General features: G+C 36.8%; 1 protein-coding gene across 8 annotated transcripts in view; it reads left to right on the top strand.

Annotated features, from left to right (window-relative positions):
• The window catches only part of LOC149087828 (uncharacterized), a 337,458-nt gene that overhangs the window by 62,881 nt on the left and 248,428 nt on the right, over positions 1 to 26,149 (top strand). For 7 of the 8 annotated variants that reach the window (XM_089231745.1, XM_089231740.1, XM_089231739.1 and 4 more), the window contains exons 3-4: positions 6,293 to 6,357; positions 23,108 to 23,218. In XM_089231745.1, coding sequence (XP_089087871.1) covers positions 6,293 to 6,357; positions 23,108 to 23,218 — 176 coding nt within the window. Of the gene's footprint in view, positions 1 to 6,292; positions 6,372 to 23,107; positions 23,219 to 26,149 lie in introns of all 8 variants that reach the window. The other variant, XM_089231746.1, reaches the window with a different exon arrangement.

Consider the following 26,149-nt stretch of genomic DNA (forward strand, 5'->3'; position numbering starts at 1 on the left):
AATTTGGACAAGTGGGAAACGCCTCTAGAGTAATGAATCCTCCAGAATGACTATCTCCTTTTTAACCAGATCATTTTTTTTAATTATTATTGCTCCTTTAAAAATATTTCGGAATTTATTATAATAAAGCAGGGATATTTGAGTAAAGAATTTAAGAAAAAGAGACGCATGCGACTTTTAGTTCCTTAAAGTTTGGGTTCGATTTAAAAAAAAACTATGGGGTTCTGGTTGCGTACCCATAAGTTTTATTTTTGACGGATCGGCACACTATTGGATAAATTTTCTTCGGGGTTTGAAAAATTGAAAAAAAAAAAAATGAGGCACCATAATGATTTCACAGAATTTTCTTTATCCAAATTTGTATTCAATTTTACCACAGATATTACCCATGGCACAAGTCTAGAGCATTTAAGTGGCCTGTGGCACATTTTCAGGTCACTGAAGTAGTCCTCAAAGACCACTCTCACATTCAAAGATCACCTAAGTAACCTGTGACAGTTACAGAACACTTAAACAATCCATGGAACATTTAGGGATCCCTTCAGTAATTACTAAATCATCCGTGGCTTAATTACAGATCACTTGAGTAATGCATGGCACAGTTCCAGAGCACTTAAGCGACCCAGAAACATTTCCAGAGCACTTGAAGGATCCATGAAACCTTTAGAGATAATTAAAGTGATCAACTAAAGAATGTTAGTTCAGGTGCCAAATAATTATCAAAAGGTTTTTTTCCGTTTTTGATGCACCGAATAAGATGCCATTAAGAATATTCCGTATCTTCATAAAGGGGGGTTGATCCCCTCCCCCCACCCCTGTCATCAAAAGTCAGCAAATTGGGAAACCCCCCCCCATCTATTCTGACGTAATACTTGAATGACCCCTTAAATAAAATATCCACAACATGAGCTGAATTTTCACACCAATCAGAATTACTGTTACTAGGGCCCGATTTAAATGTACTCTATGATATCCTACATCGTGAGTGACATTTTGTGATTACACAATTAAAAATTCTGTATCTCTCAAAGTAAAATTAATTTAAAAGGAATTCATTTATTATTGGAGTTCATGCTATATTAAAGGAGTTAAAAATTAATGTTTTTCTGGCATGAAAGTTTTTGTGACTCGCGTTACAAAATTTTTAAGTGATATTTAAACTTCTCCTACAACGTAATATAGTCAAGAGTTGTGAACTGAATATTTTTATTTGTTCTACAGACATTATTGGCATAAGTTTGAGTGTTTATTTTTTAAAACAAAATGTAAATAAAAAATTGCCTTGAAATAGTGAACTTTTCTGCCGAAAATCGTTTACTTCATAGATAGTAATAGATGTTATTGAATTGAAATTTAAAAACTTTGAACTATGTAAAGAATAATTAAATCAAGGACTTGCTGGAATTTTGAAAAAAAAAAAATTGCCTGCAATTCCCTGTTTCTGTGGAACTGCCCATTTACAATGCTCAGCAAAGAGCTAGAAATGAAAGTGCTCCATTTGCCAAAAACTATCACGCTATCATTGAACAGTAAAATATAAATATTGCAAGTATTTTTGTTTGAAAAAAAGGATGGAAATGCAGTACAACCATCCCGTTCACCTTGACTTATTTACATTGGACCTTGTAATTTATAAATTTTGCTGTGCTTTTGAAATTGGTCTCGAAAGAGAGTGTCATTCTTAAAAAACTTGTGATTACATAATTTACATACAGCAACATAATTTTCTGTGCATTGAGGAGAGTTGACAGACTGTAGAACACTCCAAAAGAGAATGTAATATATTGCGAGGAGAGCAGAAAAGAATTATCTGTGGGTGCTAGTAGGCCCTATGCTGTTTTGGCCAAAAGTTGTTTTTGTTACCAAGTTATTTCCGTTAGTCTTGACTCAGTCTTATAGAATACTGAAATAATTCTATGAATTTATTTGAATTTTAAAAAAAAAGAAAGGTTTTTTAATTGTGCTATGATTATGCTGTCTGGGTACTTATGTCCTTTTTCTTACACTTACTAATTTTTTGGGTGGGAACCGTGCAGAGTTACAAAAATGACTATTGATTTGTAATGCCATCTATATAAAGCAGTTGGGAACCTTCTGACACGAAATGCGCAACTCGACAACATAAATACGCTAGGGCCAAGAATACAATCGAAAAACAAGCGCTCTGGCATGTGTACGAGGTGCTAGGTTAAGTAGTAGTTGGGGACCTTCCAGCTAGTCGTGCAAAAACCATGTAGCTGTATGATTTGAAGTGAGGGGTTGATATTTTCTCCTCAAAATCTGACCTGTATATATGCTGACCCATCCAAATTAAGGAACAACTGTTTCAATAAAAAAACTTGGTTTATACACATATATATACAGTATTTTATCATATTTTTTTGTGTTTTTCCCGTTTCTTTCATATAATTTTGTTAGTTTTTTGGTATTAGCATTAGCCAACTTTTTCCCAGGTATTCTCAGTAATTTTCGTTTTTTCATTTTGGGTCCTATTGTTTTAGGTTAGTGAATAGATAGTTGGCTAATACTAATAATTATAAATTTTACTTTGTATCTTAATATTTTGTTTTAGGGTATGTTCCTTCTTTATATACATATATTTCTTCCTTGTGATTTAGTGTTAAGGATTTTATTTTACTTTGTACGAAAAAATAAGTAAATCTTTTACGTATATTTTGCATTGTAATGTAATTGACATTATTTTAATTTCCTGTTAACATTTAAAAAATAGTAAAATGAGAAACATTATCTAGTTTTTAGCAATAGTGTTAGTATACCTCGATTAGTGCTGTGTAGGGCTTGCGATGAGGCTGATCGCGACGTTTCCTTGGTCTAGGGGGATAGTAGCTGATAGTTTCAACTGTAAGGGGTGTTTGGATAGGGCAAGGTTGGAACTCGAGGTTGAAGCATTACAAGAGTGAGTTAGGGTTTTAGAGGGCCCTGTTATTACGGAGCCACCTGTAGATGAAGAAGCAATCTCAACGACAGTTTAGAGGGTGAATGTGTGGTTGTGGATGAGGTAGAGGGGGATAGTGATAGGGGTTTAATCATCGGAAATTCTATGGTTAAGGAACAGTGTGTGTAGGGATTTTTGGGGTTTTGAGTGCTGTTGTCTTCCTGGGGGGAAGATTAGCAATGTTCGAGATGTTTTTCATCTCTGAAAGTTGCCCTTTCAGGTAATCCTGTGGGAGGGAACAAATCAGGTAGGAGTGAATATTAGTGAGTCTGTCAGAGGACAAGGATTACTATTATCCGCTAAGGAGGGGGAGGGGGGTTCAGATGTTGCAGTGATTCCAATACTGCGAAGGGGTAGTAGGGTGTATAAGAGTAGAATCCACCAATCAATTTGAGCCTGAAGGACATTTGCTCCTCACTTGGAGCCACGTTCTTGGAGCTTCCTGCGTTTACTGATAGGTGATTTCATTGGGATGGGATCACTCTGAATATGAGAATACGAGGGGGATCTGGGAGGTTTACGCTAGGCTTAGGTCAGGTTTTTTACTATCAGACCACGCAGTCTGGAATGCGGGTTAGTTAATAATAATCACAACAGTAGTGACGGGGAATTACCCACTTCTGACTTGGATGGCTTCTCTATTGACACTAAATTGCAAGGCAAATTGAAATGTGTGTTAATAAATGCCAGGAGCTCGGGGAATAAGGGGTCATTAAAGTATTGCATCGGGGGGGGGGGGGGTTCAGATTTGCTGACTTTTGATGACAAGGGGGAGGGGGGGGTTGAAGGTTGTTTACATCATCAACCACCCCTTTTTGAAGGTATGAAATATTCTAAGTTGCTGACAAAATTTTTCTGATAGGGAAGGGGGGGGGGGTCAAAAATGGCTGAAAATCTGCTTACGTAATACTTGAATGGCCCCTAAGAAAGATTTTGTAGAACTGATAGCTGTGAAGGGCCTGGATCTTAAAGCCATTACAGAATCATGGGCAAACGATGGAGATGAATCTTTCTTATACATCTCAGGATACGATACTGTTTTAAGAAATAGATTGGGTAGGAAAGGGGGTGTGGAGTGTTGATATACATGAAATCATGTTTGAAGGCTAGAGAGTGTAACGTGCAGAGAAGTGATATTGAAACTATATGGGTTGAGCTTGAAAACAAATGATGTCATAAACTTATTCGGAGGATAACAAACCCCAACAATAGGGATCCAAACTTCATGATGAAATTTCCTACATTTTTAAATGTAATACTAGGGGATTTCAATTACCCAGGGTCTAGGGTAGAGAGCGATGTAGGTATGTGTAGTGCTTTCAATGAATTTTTTTGCTTTGGTTTTAATATAGAATATAGTATTCAATGTAAAGGTGTTGCATGGGGTAATAAAAGCCTCAAAAATATTGAAGTGGAAGATGTGGATGTCCTAAATCTTCTAAAAAATGTATGTATGACATAAATGTCGCTCTCCACTTGTTAATACAAGATATATTGAAGACTGGATGTTGTGGAGATATTTATTATTTGAGATGTTAATTTTTTAAGGAAGGAAAAAACTCATCTCTGCCTCTACCGGGAGTCGAACCCGGGTCCCTCGAAAAGGTCCTCGTGGGACCCGGGTTCGACTCCCGGTAGAGGCAGAGATAATTTTTTAAGGAAGGAAAAAACTCAACATCTCAAATAATAAATATCTCCACAACATCCAGTCTTCTGTATATCTTGTAAAAAATGTGTGTGTGAGCAAAGCACCAGGACCAGATGATATCTGTCCTTGGGGAATGTGCTAATGAATTGTTGGGGCTAGTCTCACAGATTTGCAGTAGTAGTGTTGCTGAGGGTATCGTCCCAAGGGATTAGAAACTTACTGATGTTTCGATATTTAAAAGGGTAGTTGAGAGGCTGTGTCCTATTATCATCCCGGGAGTTTGACGAGCTCCCTCTAAAATTTTGGAAATTATTATCAAAAGGCAGTTGGTGAAGTGAATAGAAGAGAATAATGTATTGTCAGATAATCAGCATGGGTTTAGGAAGGAGAAATCATGTGTGAATAACCTCCTTTTGCTTCTATGATCACATGACTAAGGCTTTGAGTAAGGGCAAAAATGTAGATATTTACCTTGATTTTCAGAAGGCATTTGATCTGGTCGAACATGGTACTCTTGAAGCGTTTACATGAGATTGGGATTGGGGGCAATTTGATGAATTGGATAGAATCATGGGTGAGAGATCACAACGGGTTATGGTAAACGGGGAATTCTCTGATTGGACAGGCATCACTAGTGGAGTTCCTCAAGGGAGTGTCCTGGGCCCCCATACCTTTTTTCACTTTTTATTGATAAACTCAATCAGGATATCGACGGGATTGCTAGCAAATTTGCAGATGATGTGAAGCTAATGGGGGTAATCGGGAATCAAAGCGATAGGGAGTTGCTTCAAACCTAATTGAACAGGATTGAAACATGGGCAAATGAATGGAGCATGAAGTTTCGCGTTTAAAAGTGCATGGTCGATCGTTTGGGTTCGAACCACCCAGGTTTCTCTTACAAGTTGAATGGTGTCGCTATACTGGATGGAATATAGACTTGGTTAAAGGGGGTGCAGAGAAGAGCTACGGGTGTCCTTATTGGCACACAGGGCTTGAGTTACAAAGAGAGACTTCATCTTTTGAATATGTTTACATATTGGATGAACACAGGTGTCGGGGAGATATGATCGAATTGATCAAAATTTTCAACGGGATGGATTGGATAGACCATGATTTATTAATCCGTCGTCAATCAGTTGCTTTTACAAGGAGACACCAGTATCGATTGGTAAAGGACAATGCGAGGTTATGGTGTCGCAGAGAATTTTTCTCTAACAGGGTTGTTAATAAATGGAATAGCTTACCCTCGGAGGTAGTAAATTGTAACACAATTGACACATTTAAAAAGAAATATGATAAACATGTTGAGGTAAATCGAGAAGCTATCCATTCTTAGAATAAGACAACCATAAATACATATCGGGTATTGCATAATATTTTCTCATATATATAATATATATATGTGTGTGTGGTTTATAGTTTTTTTTAATTGGGTTGCTGTATTTTTGTACTATATGACATCCATATTTGTTATGGGCCACCTCTTTGGGCAATTTGCGTGTTGTGGCCTTGTATTTGTATAATGTGGATTTTTCATCAATTTCACAAAAGGTACTTTTGTGGTAATTTAATGTAGTAATTTAGTAATTTTTTTCTGTATTTTAAATGAAATTTATAGCTTATTCAATGTATTCAAATGTATTGGCATCTGCTGGATATTTTAGTTATTGGCCATTTGTATTTTTCAGGCGCTCGAGCCCTGACACATGATATTCTAGGAAAAGCTGGCAGGACTGTTAGAGAGCATGATAAAGTAAAAAGTTAATTGTAATTTGGGAATTTTTCTGCCTTAAATATTGATTATTCTGTTATTTTCTGTGCTTATAAGTGTGTGCTCAGTTATATTCATTGTCCTGTTTCTTGCATTGATGAACTTTTTAAAATTTTAAGTGTTTTTGTATTACATGCTAACTTTTTATCATCAGTAAAGTCTCAGTTAAAGTATGTTTTTTTTTATGATAAAATTAGTCAAACCCTATTATAGCTTCCCCATGTTGGGCCAAACCAACTTAGTGCCATAAATTTTCAGTGAATAATTCATCCAATTTTAATTGCATGTAAAAATACGATTCAACACTCTTTATAACACCAAAATTTTACAAGATAAATTGGTGGCATTGTATCTGAGCTAGCCTGTATATAAAAAATACTTTCATATTGGATCTGATTTTCAATATGAAATGCTCATTGCTCTTGTGCTACAACTAATTGTTACTAGTACGTAGCTCTTTTTTTGCATAATTATGAACCTATGATGTTTTTAAAATATTAAAGTAAATTTTTTCAGTTTTTAAGTTAGTAGGAGGTACAAGCCTCTGGGAATTTCTAATAAATTTATATATGCAAGAAAGTGTGTATGTATGGCCCCAACATGTTCATGGCAGAAAAAATCAATAAAAAGCTAGCATTTGTGTACAGTTTTATCCTTTAACAAGTGAGCAAAGGATGCTGCTTCACTCCAGTGAGCATGTTATAAGACACAAACAAGAATAATTTCTAATACGATCCATGCACAAAATGATATAAGATAACCAGCAACATTGTTTGGTCCCTGAAGACAGGGTTCACCAGGGCCACAGCTAGATAGGAGCATGCTTGTCTGCTGCCCCAAGCCTGCCAAAGCACAGTGTGCAGAAATCTGATATACGTCACAGAACAATCTGGAAGAATTTTAAGAAAGTGTAGTAAACACTATTATGGGGATTTTTGCTGCAGAAAATTTCCAATCAGCTAAGGGCTCATTGCAGAACAATACAAAACATTCTGCTTCGGAGTCCTGGGCGCTGAACCAGAAGGGACACAGATTTCACCCTTTAATTGCTTCAAAATTGCAAGGGACACCAATATGCCGGCTTGCCCTCGGGATCACACTGGCACAATATGGCAAGTGATGCAAAATATTTTTTTTGTGACATCCTTCATATAACTTTAATGATAAGAATACCCAAACCGGTTTGTTTCTTGGCTCTGTTCCTATCATGAGCTCTTCTGAAAAAGATGATGTTAACGATGAAAAGAATTGGATGTGGTATGTGGATGGTTGATAAGGAAGGGGAAATCTATTCTTTTCTTCTTTTACTCAAAATTTTTACAAAGATCCCAGTTTTCTAGTTATTGAACCAGATTTCAATACACTTTTTGAGCAACTGAATAAGGAAGTGAGTGACGAGATCGCTTCCTGGGTCACTTGTCCACTCGCTCATACAATCACTTATGGAGTCACTCTGTCACATACATATCCACATCATCAGGGCAGGCAAAATTTCAGGGAGCAAAATGTTGGGGACGAAATATTTTTTTTATACTGGTGTCCTTTAATTTTTATTTGCTCCCATGCTGAACCAGTCATATCTGTCTGGGAATAACTTTAAATTGTACTTCCATAAGCACTGATTCTGATCTACCAGTTTCACAAATGAAAATATTTCTGAAATTCCTTCCTCCTGCTTTGTGGTATGATACGTTGTGTGGACCGATAAATTTTCTTTGTCTCTTATCTAATACAACTCTGCCCTAAAGCAGAATATGCCAAAATCTGTGACTTACATCGCAGAACAATTAGTGCTACTACAGAACAATCGGGAAGAATTTTCAGGAAAACTGCAGAAAATGCTATTATGGGGATTTTTACCTCGGAACATTTCCAGTCAGACGAGGGCTCATTGCAAAACATTCTGCTTTGGGGCAACTCTGCAGGTGTCACTGCAGCATTGAGATCATGCCAGTGTGAACCAAATTTGATGCACCAATATAGAATCTATGTTTTTAAGCGATGGTGTCAAGATTTATGTTGTGCTGCACGATGCATCGATTGCACCAGTGTGAACCCTGCCTAAATTGCTTCTAGTAAACATTATATATATATATATATATATATATATATATATATATATATATATGTATATATGTATATATGTATATATGTGTGTGTGTATATATATATATATATATATATATATATATGTGTGTGGTGTCTCACGCAGACGACCCCCCAAGAGTCGGGTCAACGACCTCGAGCGTGTCACGTGATCCCGGGTACTGGAGACGACCGTCTGGAAAACAGCAGAGCAGAGAGTCACTGCACACGAAAGCGTGAGGTTCAAAAATTTCTATGCCTGTCTTTTTCATTAACCCAGATTATCATGTTTGTGTCGTCATAATAAATGTTTATTAAGAAGCTGTGGCTCTGTGTGGTGACTCCGCAGTGGTGACCAGCGACGTTTAGGAACATTAACCATAAAAAAAAGTCCATCTTCATTGAAGATTTAATCTCATGCATTTTCGGAAATTTTCTTCTTTCCGAGCCTCCATTATGTCTGTGGTTACGACGACTAGATTCTTCCCTCAAACAGGCCCCTGAAGAACAGACCCCTCTCGCCCACGCATCATCATCTGCTCTTCTTCTCTTCTGGTGTGTGACCTCCTCCTCTCTCTCGTCTTCTCTTCTTTTTTTCTCTCTCTCCCGTTGGAGCTGAGCGATGGCGGAAGAAAATGCTCAAGTTTCGAGGATTGGACTTCGATTACCTCCGTTTTGGAAATCGAATGTGCAACTATGGATTCAACAGTGCAACAGTGCTTTTCAACTCAGTGGAATCACTGACGATGACACGAAGTATGCAGCCTTGGTCTCTTCCTTGGACGGAGAATGCTTGTCTTTCGTCTCGGATCTGATATTAAATCCTCCGGCAATCAACCGCTATCAAGCCTTGTCGGATCGCCTCATAAAGGAGTTCGCCGCGACGGAACATCAAAAAGTCAAGGAACTTTTGAACGAGCTACAGCTGGGTGATCAAAAGCCAAGTCAACTGCTGCGAAAGATGAAAGAACTCTCCGGCAACAAAGTCACTGACGAGTTCTTGCGCACCTTGTGGATGCAACGCTTACCGCAAAATATTCAAGCAGTGTTATCGGTTTCCAGTGAGCCATTAGATCAACTTGCTATCCTAGCCAACAAAGTGGCTGAAGTCACACTCTAAAATTATGTGTGTTGAATCCAGCCATCATCATCATCGCAAATGCAGTCAACTCAAGATCGAAACGATTCGTCATCAGTCATCGAAACGCTCACCAAACAAGTGGCAGAGCTAACGGCTACGGTGAATCGACTCTCTAGAGGGAGATATTGCAGTAACTCCCAACAGCGACGAGCTAGGCGTTCAACATCTCGTTCAAGTCGAGCACGGGATATCTGCTTCTATCACAATAAGTTCGGTGAGAAAGCCCGCTACTGCCGTCAGCCATGTAAATTCCAGAAAAAAAACGACGACCTTCCATCATCGCTGGTATGATGGAATCGGGCAGCAAATCCAGCAGGCTCTTCGTGATTGACAGAGTTACGGGTGATCGTTTCCTTGTTGACTCTGGCAGTGAAGTTTCTGTTATCCCACCTAAAAAAAATTCGTCAGCGCTACATCCAAGTTTCCATTTGTTCGCCGCAAACAACAGCAAGATTCTTGCCTATGGTTCCACAGTCAAGAAACTGGATTTAGGTCTCCGGAAACCTTTTTCCTGGACATTTCTCGTAGCTGACGTCACTTCACCAATACTTGGAGCTGATTTTCTCGGCAACTTCAACCTAATCGTTGATGTGCGAAACCGACGACTCATCGATTCGCAAACATCATTACGGGTACTCGGATCGATCAAGCCCACAACACAACCTTCCGTCACTACCATTGGAGATTCTGAATACAGTGCTATATTTCAAGAATTCCCAGATGTCTTCAACCCTTCACAGATCAGTAAAACAGTGAAACATGTGACGCGACACCATATCATCACTCGAGGACCACCGGTGGCTTCCAAACCTCGCCGTCTCAATCCAAAAATTCAACAACAGGTGAAAACCGAGTTTGAATTCCTTTTGGAACAAGGGATTATCCGGCCCTCCAAAAGCCCTTGGAGCTCTACGTTACATATTGTGCCCAAGGCAGATGGTACTGTACGTCCTGTCGGTGATTATCGTCGTCTAAATAGTGTTACGGAATTTGATTCTTACCCGATACCCCATATTCAAGACTTTTCTCAAGAATTGCACGGTAAGTCTATTTTTTCTAGACTAGACATCTTCAAGGCATACCATCAGATTGGCATTGCCGAAGAAGATATACCAAAAACCGCAATCACAACCCCTTGGGGTTTATTCGAGTATACAAGATTGAGCTTCGGTCTCGTAAATGCCGCTCAAACTTTTATGCGGTTCATGCATGAAGTATTACGAGGTTTACCATTCTGCTATGTATATCTTGATGACATTCTATGCTTTTCTGAAAATGCCGAAGAACACAAAATTCATTTAAAACAAATATTCCAACGTCTTCAACAGTATGGCTTAGTTTTAAATGTGTCAAAATGCATATTTGGTGTTTCTGAGCTTGAATTTCTGGGACATGTGATCAAACCATCTGGTATCACACCTCGCCCAGACAAAGTACAAGCTGTACTCGATTTCAAGCAACCGGAAACAATTGAGCAATTGCGTAAATTTTTAGGTCTCATAAATTTTTATCGCCGTTTCCTACCGCATGCAGCTGAGACACAAGTGCCACTGCATGATCTATTGAAAGGTTCTACGAGAAAAAGAAAAGACAAAACAAAAGTTGTGTGGTCTACATTAACTTTGAAAGCATTTGAAGATTGCAAAAAGCTACTAGCTAATGCCGCATTGCTGGCACATCCATCCCCGTCTGCCAAATTAGCTCTACACGTAGATGCTTCCGACTATGCTATAGGCGGTGCACTGCACCAGGTGACGGACAATGGTCTTCAACCGCTAGGTTTTTTCTCACGCAAACTTTCACCCACCGAAACACGATATAGCGCATACGATCGAGAACTTCTTGCCGCATATTCTTCCATAAAATTTTTCAGATACATGCTTGAAGCTCGTGAGTTTATACTTTTCAGTGACCATAAACCACTGTGCTATGCGTTTCGACAAAAAAGTGAAAAATGCTCACCTAGACAGCTAAGGCATTTAGATTATATATCGCAGTTCACAACGAACATTTGCCATATTCCTGGATCGCAAAATATTTCCGCTGATATCTTATCACGCGTAACAGCAATTTCAGTTCCTGGACCTCTTGATTTTACTGCCATCGCTGAGCAACAAGAGGGGGATAAAGAACTAGAGGAACTTCTAAAGAGCAAATCAGCTTTGCAACTGAAGAAAGTATTTCTTCCAGACGCAGCTAAAGCGCTCTACTGCGATTTATCAACAGGTGCTGTTCGACCTTATATTCCAGAAAAATTTCGATATGATGTGTTTTGGAATATGCACAAACTCTCACATCCAGGAATTAGACGCACTATTGATTTGGTCAGAAAGCGATTCATTTGGCCATGTCTAGCTAAAGATTGTGCTAAATGGACAAAAGTGTGCATACCATGCCAAAGATCCAAAGTGCACAAGCACACGAGAACCACGCTACAATCGTTTGTGGAACCTTCCCAACGATTTCAACATATTCATTTGGATATCATTGGCCCACTGCCCATTTCCGATGGATATTCTTATTGCCTGACAATGATAGACCGGTTTTCACGATGGCCAGAAGCAGTACCTATCCGCGACATCACAGCAACTACGGTAGCTACAGCTTTTCTTTCCACCTGGATTTCTCGATACGGCACAACCTTTGACAGTAACAACTGATCAAGGTCGCCAATTCGAATCGCAGCTATTCCGAGAGCTTTCCAAATTCATCGGAGCAAAACGGGTCAGGACAACTGGATACCATCCACAAGCAAACGGTATGTTGGAAGAGTGGCATCGCCCTCTCAAAGCCGTGTTGAAATGCAACCAAACCCATAAATGGACTGAAGCATTACCTACAGTTCTACTCGGTCTTCGGTGCTCTCTGAAACAAGATTTGGGGTGCACACCTGCAGAACTACTGTACGGAGAAACTTTACGATTACCTGGTGAATTTTTCCAAGCACGAGCTAATTCCAACTCAACTGACGCTTCAGAGTTTCTACAAATGCTGAGAACTCACGTCCAAACTTTCCAGCCACGACCAATCAAACGGCATGGAGGACATCCTTCATTTGTTCACCATGATTTGAAAACTACTTCTCACGTTTTCGTGAGAACTGATAGGATGAAACGTCCTCTGGAACAGCCATTTGAAGGACCATACAGAGTGATCAGCCGGACCGACAAAGTGTTCAACGTGGACATAAGAGGAAAAACTGTGTCAGTGTCAGTCGATCGGCTTAAACCGGCATTTCTCGTGAATCCGACGGTGGAGCCGGTACCTGTATCTCCGAACGTACCAACTGCAGTTACGTCTGACAGACTCGCAGCTGATTCTGCTGTGAAACCAGTCAGAACCACTCGTTCTGGACGTACTGTCCACTTTCCAGATCGTCTACAGTGCTCGTGATCACTGATGCTACTCCATAGTACGCGATCACCTATTATTACTCGTGATCACTGGGGAGGAAGTGTGTGGTGTCTCACGCAGACGACCCCCCAAGAGTCGGGTCAACGACCTCGAGCGTGTCACGTGATCCCGGGTACTGGAGACGACCGTCTGGAAAACAGCAGAGCAGAGAGTCACTGCACACGAAAGCGTGAGGTTCAAAAATTTCTATGCCTGTCTTTTTCATTAACCCAGATTATCATGTTTGTGTCGTCGTAATAAATGTTTATTAAGAAGCTGTGGCTCTGTGTGGTGACTCCGCATATGTATATATATATGTGTATATATGTATAAGTGTGTGTGTGAGAGAGAGATATATATAAATAAAATATTTTTTTCCAACAAACCCCATATAGATATGTGAGGTGAGAATATTCTACTGGATGTAAAAATTGGAGAATAATCGAGAATATATTCTTTTTTTTTTTAAATAATTTGAATTTTTTTTACTAATTTGTTTATATTGTGAAATATAAATCAGTTTTCATTGCCTGAAACATTTACAACAAAACAATTTTTGGTATAATCACCCCCAATGACAACTTTGTTTGATGAGAGGTTTTACTCCCCGGATCATGTTGAGAAGTTTTAAAAGTTTAGTTATAAAGATTTTTAAAAACCTTTTTGGATTGAAAGCTTAAAAAATTATTTTAAAATTAGATAAATTTTCAGAAATAAATTCAAAACAAAAGAAATTAAATCAAAGTTGTTTGATAAAGGAAGCTATTCTTATATAATCAGCTTCATTCTAAGAAGATACAAAACTGTTGTTTTCTTCAATGCACATACACTTAAATTCGGCATCACTCACATTTCTTTAAAAGTTGTGCAATTCAGCCTTGTTGGTTTAACTTTCTTGCTTTCAAACTTTAATATTGTAGTCTACAAACTTCAAATGCCCATCTTCTTGACGGGAAGAGAGACTGGGACAGAGAATATTCTCAAGAATATTCTCTCAAAGGACTACTATTAGAAGTTACTAGAGAATATTCTTATCAAAAATAACAATTATTCTCAAGTTATATTAGAAGTTACTAGAGAATATTCTTATCAAAAATAACAATTATTCTCAAGTTATTTATCGAAATTAGTATAATACATGCTATTACATAAATTCTGGACAATATTCTCTGGAAAGACTATTATTAATAACTTCAGAATAATTCTCATAAGGGGCTGTTCAAGTATTTCGTCATCAACTACCCTTTATGAAAATATGAAATATTTTTAATAGCATCTTACTCGGTGTTCCAAAAATGAGAAAAACCTTTTGATAATTTGTGGGCACTTGAAGTAACATCCCCCCCCCCCGTTGATAAGTGCCCTACAGAGCCACTTTAGTTATCTCTAAATGTTTTGCGGATCCAAGTGATCTGGAAATTTGTCCGGGCCGTTCAAGTGCTCTGGAACTGTGCCACGCATCACTCAAGTGATCCGTAATTATATATTGCGGATAACTTAAATAATCTGAGAATGTGTCGCGGGTAACTTAAGTGATGTAGAACCGCACTGGGGGCTACTTAAGTGCTCTAAAACTACGTCACATGTCACTCAAGGGATCTCTAAATGTGTCACGGGCCGCTTAAATGTTCTGGAATTGTACCACGGGACACTTAAGCGATCCGTAGATGTTCCGCTTAGTTCATTTTTTTTACAAAATTAGGTGTGAGGAGGGCAGACCGCATCAGATACCACCCCCCCCCCCCCCCCGGGCCATATTTGGTCCAAGGGCCTTTATGCGATTTATCATTATATGGCTGAGAGGGTGGGTCACAATGAACTTATTAAAGATAAATTTTCAGTTCACAGCCTTTAAATAACATTGAAATTAATAGGAATTTATTATAATAACATATAAAGGTATTTTATTCCGAAATTTCAATTAAAAAAATTTTTTCTCCCATTAAAAAAGTAAATTTTTGATCGTGGGGGAGAGGAGCACGAGCCCCCCCCCCCCCCTGTGTACGTCTCTGATCCACCAATATGCGATAGGATTCATAGGGGCAGAGCTGATTACGAAATTTTGCTGACAAGAGGGGGAGGGGTTCAGAGTTTTGCGGACTAAAAATTTGCTTATGTAATACTTGAACGGCCCCTTATTTTCTGTAAGAATATTCCCCAATAATTTATGAAAGTAGTCCTTCCAGAGAATATTCTCAAGAATATTATATGTAACTATATATTATAAATAACAGGAGAATATTCTTATCAAAAACTTATAAGAATATTCTCCGAAAGATTATTCTCGAGAATTTTACATCTCTACCCCTATAGCGCTTCAACTGCCACCCCCACTTTATCTGTCTGCACACAATGTTTCATTGTGACAATACTCAATTGACAAGAAAAATATATTGTCATAATTCTGCATAAATTTTTTTTGATTCAATAAACCATCACCTTTGCAGACTACTTTAAGACTAGAAGTGGTCTTAGCAATCATTAGTCTAGATGCAGCATCCTTGCTTTCATACTATTCACCATGTGGAGGTATAGTGATTCATAAAAAATGCAGGGTTCCCACTTGTTCTACTTTTTTGGTAAAATGTCTTACTTTTGTCCTACTTTCCCTACCAAATCTATCAACAAAATTTGAGCGATCGGTTTTAATTGAGAAGAAAACCATCAATATATATTGCCAAATAAATACAGATGTAATAGATTGCAATTAAGGATTCTGCCAAAGCATAAATTGTACCATTTTTAAGGTTATTTGGGGGTGTATGTGAACCATTTTGTTAATTTTTATTTGCTTAGTTTGAAGTTTCAACAAGTGGGGTAGTCATTAAAATCTTCTGTCAAGATGGAAAGTAACTAACATTCGTCACACACATTCAAAATGATAGTCCACATTTTGTGTATAGGTGAAGCAACAGTTTGCATTACAAAGCAGTTGGATACAAAGACCACTTCTCGGTTTGTATCATTCAATTGTCTTCTGTATTTTTAGGGCCTGCAGAAGCATAAACAATGTTTGCAATTATCAGCAAAGAGCTAGAAATGAAAGTCTTCATTTGAAAACTATTACACTAGTATTGAACAGTAAAATGTACACAAATCCCTTTAGAAAAAGGATAGGCAACACAGTAAAACCATTTGGTTCACCTTAACTTATTTACGTCGACCTTTTTAATTTACACATTTTGCACTGTGTTATTTGAAAGTGGTCTCAAAGGAACATCATTCTTAAAAACCAACTTGCGTCTTCATAATTTACTGTGTGTTGTCAAAGAGTTGACAGACTGGACTGTGGAAGACTCCAAAAAATAGAACGTAATATATATTGTGAGGGGAAAAGAATTATGTGGTGGTTAGTACTGTTTTGGCCAAAAATTGTTTTTTGTAACCAAGTCATTCTGTCATTTTGTTTTGGCTTGAGTCAATCTTATAGGACACTAGCTATAATACCCGGTGTTGCCCAGGTTTTCTGCAATTACTGGGAGGATTGAAAAATAAGGAGTAGTGTTGCTGAGGGTATCGTCCCAAGAGATTGGAAACTTGCTAACGTTGTTCCGATATTTAAGAAGGGTAGTAGAGAGGCTGTGTCCTATTATCATCCCGGGAGTTTGACGAGCTCCCTCTCAAATTTTGGAAATTATCATCAAAAGGCAATTCATGAAGTGGATAGGATAATCAGCATAGGTTCAGGAAGGGGAAGTCATGTGTAACTAACCTCCTTTGCTTCTATGATCATGTGACTAAGGCTTTGGGTAAGAGCAAAAATGTAGACATTGTTTACCTTGATTTTCAGAAGGCATTCGATCGGGTCCAACATGGCAAACTCTTGAAGCGTTTACACGAGATTGGAATTGGGGGCAACTTGCTGAATTGGATAGAATCGTGGTTAACAGATAAGTCGCAACGAGTTATGGTGAACGACGAATTCTCTGGTTGGACAGACGTCAGTGGAGTTGAAGGAAGTGTCCTTGGCCCCATACTTTTTTCACTTTTTATCGATAAACTCGATCAGGGTATCAATGGGATTACTAGCAAATTCGCAGATGACGTGAAGCTAATTGGGGGGTAATCGGGAATCAAAGCGATTGGGAGTTGCTCCAGACCAACTTAAACAGGATTGCAGCATGGGCAAATGAATGGAGCATGACGTTTAGCGTTGATAAGTGCATGGTCGCTCATTTTGGTTCTCTTACGAGTTGACTGGTGTCACTATCCCGGATGCAACTAGGGTCACCGGTTTGGGAATTCTCATTGACGAGCGACTTAGGTTTTCTGAACATTGTTCAGCGGTGGTCAAAAAATCGAATTGAATGCTTGGTCTCATTTTCAAAAAGGTCTCTTCGCGTTCTCCTAAAGTCATTCTTCCGTTTTTTCGAGGATTAGTTCGTCCTGGACTGGAGTTTGCTGTAAGGTTTTGGAGACCATACCTACAGAGGGACATAGAATTGGTTGAATGGGTGCAGAGAAGAGCTACGCGTGTCCTTGTTGGCACAAGGGGCTTGAGTTATGAAGAGAGACTTCATTTTTTTAATATGTTTACATTGGCTGAACGCAGGTGTCGGGGAGATATGATCGAAGTGTTCAAAATTTTCAATGGGATGGATAGGATGGACCATGAACTTTTAATACACCACCAATCGACTGCTTTTACAAGGGGACACCAGTATCGATTGGTGAGGGACAATGCAAGGTTATGGTGTCGCAGGTAATTTTTCTCTCATAGGGATGTGAATAAATGGAATAGCTTACCTCCGGAGGTAGTAAATTGTAACACAATTGACACGTTTATAAAGAAATACAATAAACATGTTGGGGAAAATTGAGAAGCTATCCATACTTAGAATAAGACAACCATAAGTATTCTTTATGGGCATTGTATAGTATTTTATCATGTGTATAAATTGTTTATAATTTGTGTTAGTTGTATTTTTAATTGGGTTGCTGTATTTTTGAAATACATGACATCCATATTTTTATGGGCATTTTTTTCTCAGCCACCTTGTTGGGCATTTTGCCTGTTGTGGCGTTGTATTTGTATAAATAGACAAACCATTAAAAAGGCATATACATTAGGGTGGAACGAAAAAGGGTGTTTTTCAAATTTTTTGGGAAATTGATGTTGTCTTAGTATTCAAAAGATGCCTTTCTAGGTTTTAAGTAGTTATACCAAAATCTAGGAAAATATTTTAATATCTTAAGGTTCCTCACAGACCCTAAAGGTCGAGCAAAAAGACTTTTCTAAGTACACATTATAAAAATCTTTTTAAACATAAACGAAGTTGATTTTTAAAAATTATTTAAAAAAAAGGAAAACATTTAATTTGAAAGTTATTCAGTATGGTTTATATATATAAACCCAATATGTGTATATTAAGTTTTGCCTGATGTACTGAATAACTTTTAAATTAAGTGTTTTTCTTTGTGTGTGCGTGCGTGCGTGCAAACCAGCTCTTGGTTGTTAATACAGCAACACATGCTTCAGTTACAAGTCATACGCACCATTCAACTACTTGTGTGTGACACGGAAAATTCGGTACAGAAGGAAAAGCAGGTTCAGATCATTTTTGTGGGTCCATTTCCTGATTTTTATAATAGGTGGTTCAGTGGCTTGCACTTGATCCCATGCACATAGTTCCGAATAGTGCTTAGCAGGGAAGTTTCGAAACATGGAATGTACGGATTTCTGCTTCTGATAATCCTTCATTTCTAATTTTCAAAATTCTCTTGATTTCCAGCTTTTTGTAAATGAGATTCTCATCTGAGAGTAATGAGAATAAATTCTCTGTGCTGGCGTAGAAGTTTTTTTCTCCCATCGTCCCCAACACAATCTAACCCATAGGATCCCATATTATACCCGTAGCTTCTACCCCCCCCCCCGGAACATTCCATCGCCCCCCAGGGGGCGTTAATGCCCATGTTGGGAATCACTGATATAGAGGCAACTCATTAAAGTGATGGCCTATTTCATTCTCTATTAATTTGATAACACTATTTTTATAACCAGTATTGGTAACAGTCCCGTCGCATCCGATCGCCATCAATTCCTTCGTATCAAAATCTTGCTTCAAAAAGTCTAGGATTGATGATTTTATATCCCTTGCTTTACTGCTTTTTGGAGTTGTGTGACCAAGATAAATTGACCTGGGTTCCTGTAATACGGTTATGTGTTCTTTAGATATGGTTTTTATATGGAAAGAATCACCTTTTTTGACATTAGCTAAGGTTTTGTCTTTTCGACCATCAAAATATATTCCTCGCACATTTTGTTCTAGGAATTTTATCTTGCAAAAGAACTCTCTGTGATTTCTTTCTTCACGCCTTATTTTCATCCGGTCTATTGTAATATTTGGCTTCTCTTTCGTCAATAACCCAACATCTTCCAGTACAGCATTTTCAATAATTGCAGCTGATCGATCAGACACACCAGTTCTATCACAAGCAAGAGCAACATTTGGTAATTTAGTTATCATCTGTGAGGATGATGATACCACTTCAAAAGCAAATGAAGTACTTGCTTCGGCACCGATTGGTGGGCCAGCTTCAGGTACTGGTAGATGGAAATGCTAACTTCAACGGTAAACTGTGTTTTGGCTCATATAGATCACTTTCCTCAGAATCGTTGGATATAGTTTTCAGTGGTTGATGAACTAGTTTCTGCCATTTCTTCTTGAGATGACTTCAAACGGGATACCAGTTTCCTTTGTTCATTGTTTTTCAATTTCATCGTTGTTAGGACACCTACTCAACCAATGGCCATCTTGCGTGTGCTTCTTTGATCTTGCAAGAAATCTCGCTCTAAATTTGGGACCTTTCTCAACTTGTCACACTTCAAGTCTTCAAAATCACATTTGCATGCTGCAATGTTGAACAATTTCCGTGCTTCGCACTGAAAAGATTTCAAGTTCAATTTGAAAGTTTGAGAATGTTTCCTTGCTTTCATATTTCTCTCAAGATTCTTGGATTTACAGTAGTCTTTGAAAATTTTGCAAATCCATTGGTGAGAAACCATAGGAATTGAAGTAGTTTTCCAAATATTTTCTATCTTTGGCACGATAATTTCAAAAATGTCTGCAATAGCCCGGATCTTTTCTTGATTGTTTGTTGTGTTTGCCGCTGTGGTGGTTGAGTGGTTATAGTGACGGTGGTTTCCAACTTCAAGGCGCAAATGCGAGCCGATCTCCCCGTTAAAAAGTCTCGCCACAGAGAGCAACAGTCCTACAATGATAAATCATTCAATCGTAACACTTCACTCATAGTTAGAAAAACTGGTGGCAGATGGCAGCACTACACATAACAGGCATTACAGAGAAACAAAAAAAAAAAAAACCTACACGCACATTCCCGCATGTACTGATTTGTTGGGGGTTCCGCGGGGGGGTGTGGGCGGGGTGCATGTGTGATGTAGCAGTAGTAGGTAGGGCCTCAAAAAAATGGCTCTGGGATCCATGATGTTCAGCCACCTCGTTGGGCAATTTGCCTGTTGTGGCATTGTATTTGTATTTGTGCCTTCATATTGCGTTGAGTCAGCAAATAACAAAGCTTAACATCGCCATAGATGGGCAAGACTCGAGAATCCCACTCTTTAGAATTTCCTAAAATGTCACAACAATAAAAGCTTCTGATCATCATTTTGACTGCTATACACCCTCTCAGTTAAGGGGTAAGATTGCAAATGAATATTGAAAACAAAGGAAAACCATAGTGGTCACTGAATGAATCACGTTTTCAGGGGAATAGGAAAGTCTCCTCCGCTGCGTCATGTTACAGAATTCCACATGTGCATAAAACTTCAAGGGCAATGTGGAACCTCAAGAAATTTGAATTTTGGGGGAAAAAATTAGGAATGGTATTTCTTCACATAAACGCATATTTTAAATTCTATTACAATGGCAATTTCGAAAAAAAAAAAAAAAAAATTCGTTCCACCTTAATATACATGTCTCCAAGTCATTGCTAGGGAACCACAGTAACCAAAGTAAACATTTCGAAAGTGATTTGTAATTGTTGAAGCCCAGGAACCATTATTGTCAGACAATTTTTTTTTTTGCCCATTTCTGGCATTCTTTGACAAAGTAGTCTATCGTTCAAGTCTGGTCCCATTTTGTATATATGCAAAATTTAGTGACTATATCTAAAATTGTAGATTTGTGTAGAGAACATATATACATACACACAGAGATGCAGAAAATCAATTTTATATATATATAGACTAAAATGGTGCTATGAAAAAAAATATAATTGAAAATTTTTTTTAATAAAAACTCTTTTCCTAGAAATTTTTATTATGCTATGATTGTGTTGTCTAGGGGAGGGGGCTTTTGAGTGGGAGCCCTGAAAATGAAAAGGGTGCAAGCTTCTAGGATCGTGACTAGCTGCAAGATAAAGATAGTGGTGAAAGCTGTGGTCCAAGGAACTTGGATTTTCAAACTTTTTTTTTTCATTTAAATCTGGGGGTAAACATCTTCAAGGGAGAAAGGAAGCAGAGTAGATTATATTTCTTAACTACTATTAGATAACAGACTAGGGAGTTGCATTGGTATTGAAATCGTGACTTAAAACCAGAATAACAATGAAGGAAGTGACTGATATAGAGCAGGGGCATCATTGATTCCCTTGGTCTTCAGTGACAAATTATGTTATGTTATCAAGTACATTAGAGCCTCGATAATTTGTGGTTAATGGGATAGACTACCTCAAATTACTGAAAATCCTAAATATTAAAAAAACAAACTTTTGAGTTGGGGGGACCTCCTTATATTTATTTTATGGTAAATATACTGTACTAAATATACTATAAAAAGTGTAATAAAAAATTAAGAAAATACTACAAGGTCCATCTCTGGTAACTGTGCGATTAGAACTTATTCATCTGATGGAACTGTTCTAGCTTGTTTTCTTTGGAACAAATACATATTTGTACTTATTCTCACCTTTTCAATTCTTGATTCATTGGCTTAATTCATAATATTAGGGGTGCCAAACCCCTTATAAGGAAGCTGACAGGTGCTCTAGCATTGGGACCATATGAAAATGATTTTTTACTTTTTTAATATCACAAATTTACTATAGAAGGACTTTTGAAAAATTCTGGCCGTGGAGCTCTCAAAAAACCATAGTCCAGGAGATTGAAGACTTTGCCAGGGACTGAAATGTTCTTAAACTCAAACTACTGCTATTTGTAGGAAAAATGAAATAACATAACATAATTTATTTGGCCCCAGTCAATTTCAATAATACTATACAAATTAGAGTTGACAATTAAATTACATACTTTACAATATTTGACAGAAAATGCAAAGAGAAAGAAAAAAATGTTTGAAGGGACACTGTAGAAAATAGTTAATTCATAATATGGTGAAGAAAGTTGGGACAGGGAAGAGAGCAAGAGCTAAAAGCTAGAAAGCTAGTAAATTGCTCTAGACCCTATGTCATCTTTGCTCTTGCGATACACGAAAATCTTCTTATTTCTTTTGACCTGAAAGAAAGGTAAAAAGAACAAAGTATATCGGCCAAATAGGTGCAAATATATTTATTTATTAAATATAAAATGTGTTATTAACAAAAAAAGCCGAGGTTTTGAGGAGAAATTTTCAAAAAATTCCAAAATCTTGAATTATCCAGAACCTCAAACTTTCAAGGCTCTAGTGCATTAGAAAACTCTAATAAGTATCATCTAATTTTCAAGAGATGGCTACTGTACAGAATAGTATTTTCCTATAAGATGAAAAAAAATTACCAAATGGTAAAGATTCAAATTTTTAAACAAGGAATGTAGGTACCAAAGATTTGAAAACTCATTCTTCATTTAAAAGAAGTGAATGGTGAATTCAATGGTTTCAAACTTATTGTGTTTATGATACTGTCGATAATCCACCCTGCATTAATCCGGCATGTTTTAGGCTGGTTTTCTTTGAGCATAGCAGAGTAAAACATTTCATTGTATGTCTGCCCAGAAGTTAATATTGTTAAAATAAGCTTTTTCAGTTGACTTCCAGTAATCTGGCGATTTCACTAATCCGGCACACCTTGATCTGATGTGCCAGATTAGCAAGAGTCTGTGTTTATTTTGAAGAATCTTTGGTGGAGCTCAATTCATTCAATTTCTTTTTAATTAAGGAAATCGATGCTCTCAGGAAAGAGAACTTCTCACTGAAACTTCGTATATATTTGTTGGAACAAAAGTTTTCTGAAGCAGCTGGTCGTGATGTTGCAGACACTGTACAAGCTGTAAGTTTACCTAATTTTTTTAATGAGCAAAATGAATGATAATCTTTCTTCAAATTAGTGGTTTTGATTTTTTTATCTTATCATTGGAATTAAAAAAAATTCACAAAAAGTACATGAAATTCTATTTCTAATAAAACTTTGACACTTTGTAAAATTTGAATATTTTGAGATCCCACGTGCAACCACTATAGTGTTGGAGAAAAATCGATAGACCTTTTCAAACTCAGGACACCCCTCAATCTGATCTTATTCATTTATTAAGTTTTTTTTAGAAAACTTAATTTGGGATAATTTTTTTTACAATGAGAATCCTACACAGGGTGATTCATATCCTGTACAGGTAAATTAAGAAAGCATCTGCACTAACTATGCATTTGTTGTTGTTGCATTCAATCTTATGTTGGCATCCATTGTGATAGCCAGCATATTTTATTTATTTATTTTATTTTATTTTATTTTTTTTGTCCTTTCTATCCAAGACCATTTTAGTTTAAAAATTTTCAACCTTTTGGTTTCATTCACATTTTAAAGAAGTTTTTATTATATCATCAAATTTTATATTTGCTATTTTCAAAAGCATGTATTACCCTCTGGGCACACTGCAAATGACTGGTGAACTGTTGGTCCTAAAAGCATATATATATAAATAAAAGGTAGGTTTGTGTGTGTGTGTGGTTTTACCCACACATTTATCCTGGTTTTTTTCCCCAGCTTTTCTCCGGTTTTTCAATTTAAATATCTCTGCGAATATTGCACTTAGAAATACAGTGGAACCTCCCTAACAACAGCCTTTTTAATAGAACTGAGCAAATGTGGTAGTTATTGGGGTTAGGGGGTTTGGTATTTCTGAAACTTAAATTAAATTGCTTGTAGAATTATAACTCACTCAACTCAATATAATTATGACTGGGAAAGAAAATTTAAACCTTTTTGCATTAAAAAATTAGATTGCAAAAAATTAAATTTCAACGATTTTTTTAACAAAAGCCATTTAGAAATGCTCTCCTGCTTTTCTCATGGCATATTCAGTGACATTGAACTCTTCAGATTTTTTTCCTTGTTCCCCTTTCTTAAAGCAGGGGCCAGAGTTAAAATTTGCAGTTTTCCCCTTGTGATGGGTAAATCGAGTCTTGTTTCTAATTAACTTTATCAAGATATTCATATTTGCTTTCTGTTTAATATCTTCATTAAGTGTGCTTTGAGATTCCTTTTCTGGTAATTCTTCAAAAACTTTACAAACATTTGATTTTAAAGTGTTGCAAGCAGATTCAACTTTTCTTTTGGCATTGTTTGACTTGCACTGTGGAGCTACCCTATGAAGTTTAATTGGTGACTCTTCTATGTTCTGTAGAGATTAATTTATTTCTTCAAGTGCTTTTTGTTTTATAATTGACATTTTTCCAAGTTACTTCTCCACATTACTATCACTGTTCATCTCTTCACAGTATTCAGTTTCTTCATTTAATTTATTGTTTATATTCACTGTCTCTACAGGCATGGCATATTTTTTACCCTGGAATTGATTTTGTACAACCATTTATTTCATTTATACATGAAAAATACAAGTTTACTATCCTTAAACCTTTTATTTTTTTCTTATGACATTTTAAAGGATTAAAGCATGCTTCCGGATATATTTCATACTTTCAGAAAAAAGCTCTATGATGCTTAAACACACAGTAGATAAATGTTCAGAACTTGCTCCACTCCTCAATATTGATGTCCGATGCGTCCAATGATGTAATGGGTAACAGATTTTACACTTTGCATAACACTTTTTATGACAGTCAGATCGAGTTTTTTTTCCAACACTATAATTTCAAGTGTCTTTTCTGACATTTTACTTTGAATTCCAAAATGATGATATAAAATATTTAGCTCAAATGGAAATTGTGTTATCATAAGAAAAATTTGCTAACCCTGTAGTAGGCTACTTTATGGAGCACATTCTCTGTCTTCAGCAAGATCATAATTGAGACTTGCATCATTGGATGGGGGGGGGGGCAGTTTAGTTCTAACACTTTTGTTTTAGTTTTCACAATGAAGCAGCAGCAGTGACTTTATCATCACCTGCTGGGATGATAAAGTCTTATAATTAAATAAGACACCAGCTGCCCTCTGAAGGACAAAGACCAGTGTGCCATAGTTCATATCTTCACAGAAGCTATTATTATTTTTTACAATCACCATCACAACAAGAAACATCACATCTTATATATCACCACCAGTCATTATATATATTAGGTTTTCAATTTTACTCTCTTCCATCTGCCTCAGCTACAACAATTAGGTTGTAGCTGATAATTATTTCATTCTTTGTGATTTAATGCCTCATATTCTGGCTTTTTATCAGCAATTTCAAATTATTTCTTGGGAAAAATATATAGAGGCTTGTGTTAAATATTATAATGTAGATTTTTTTTCACACAAGTATAACCATTTCATATTTACCATATATATTAAATATATGTTTGATTTTTACAGCATATATTTTAATAAAGTAATTAAAAAAATTTTTAACACTGTTGTGGTAAAATAACTTCATAATTAAGCATGTTAAAAAAACTTCAAAAATTAATCTATATATATGATTAATATTATATAAAATTAATCTATATATATGATTAATATTATCTGGATTTATCATATACAAAATAATTCTTTATGCAAAAATATATCAGATTGCAAAAGTTCATCTTTGTTGCATCATAAGAAATATTTATTGATCAATTAAAAGTGAAATTAATTATTTGGAATTTGAACACTTCTAATGAACATGAAGGTTTAATTTGAAAAATTATTTTATTCACCCAAAACCGTTTTTTTTTCACCAACTCCCATTTGACACATTACATTAACATTTCTAATTAGTTCATGAATTCATTTAATCCTAGAATTTTAAAATTTATTAATTGTTTTGAATTATTGCAT

This window comes from Pholcus phalangioides, unplaced genomic scaffold, assembly GCF_987345545.1.
Source record: "Pholcus phalangioides strain wild (caught in Gottingen) unplaced genomic scaffold, Ppha-v1.0 ptg000004l_1, whole genome shotgun sequence".
NCBI classification, from domain to species: Eukaryota; Metazoa; Arthropoda; class Arachnida; order Araneae; family Pholcidae; genus Pholcus; species Pholcus phalangioides.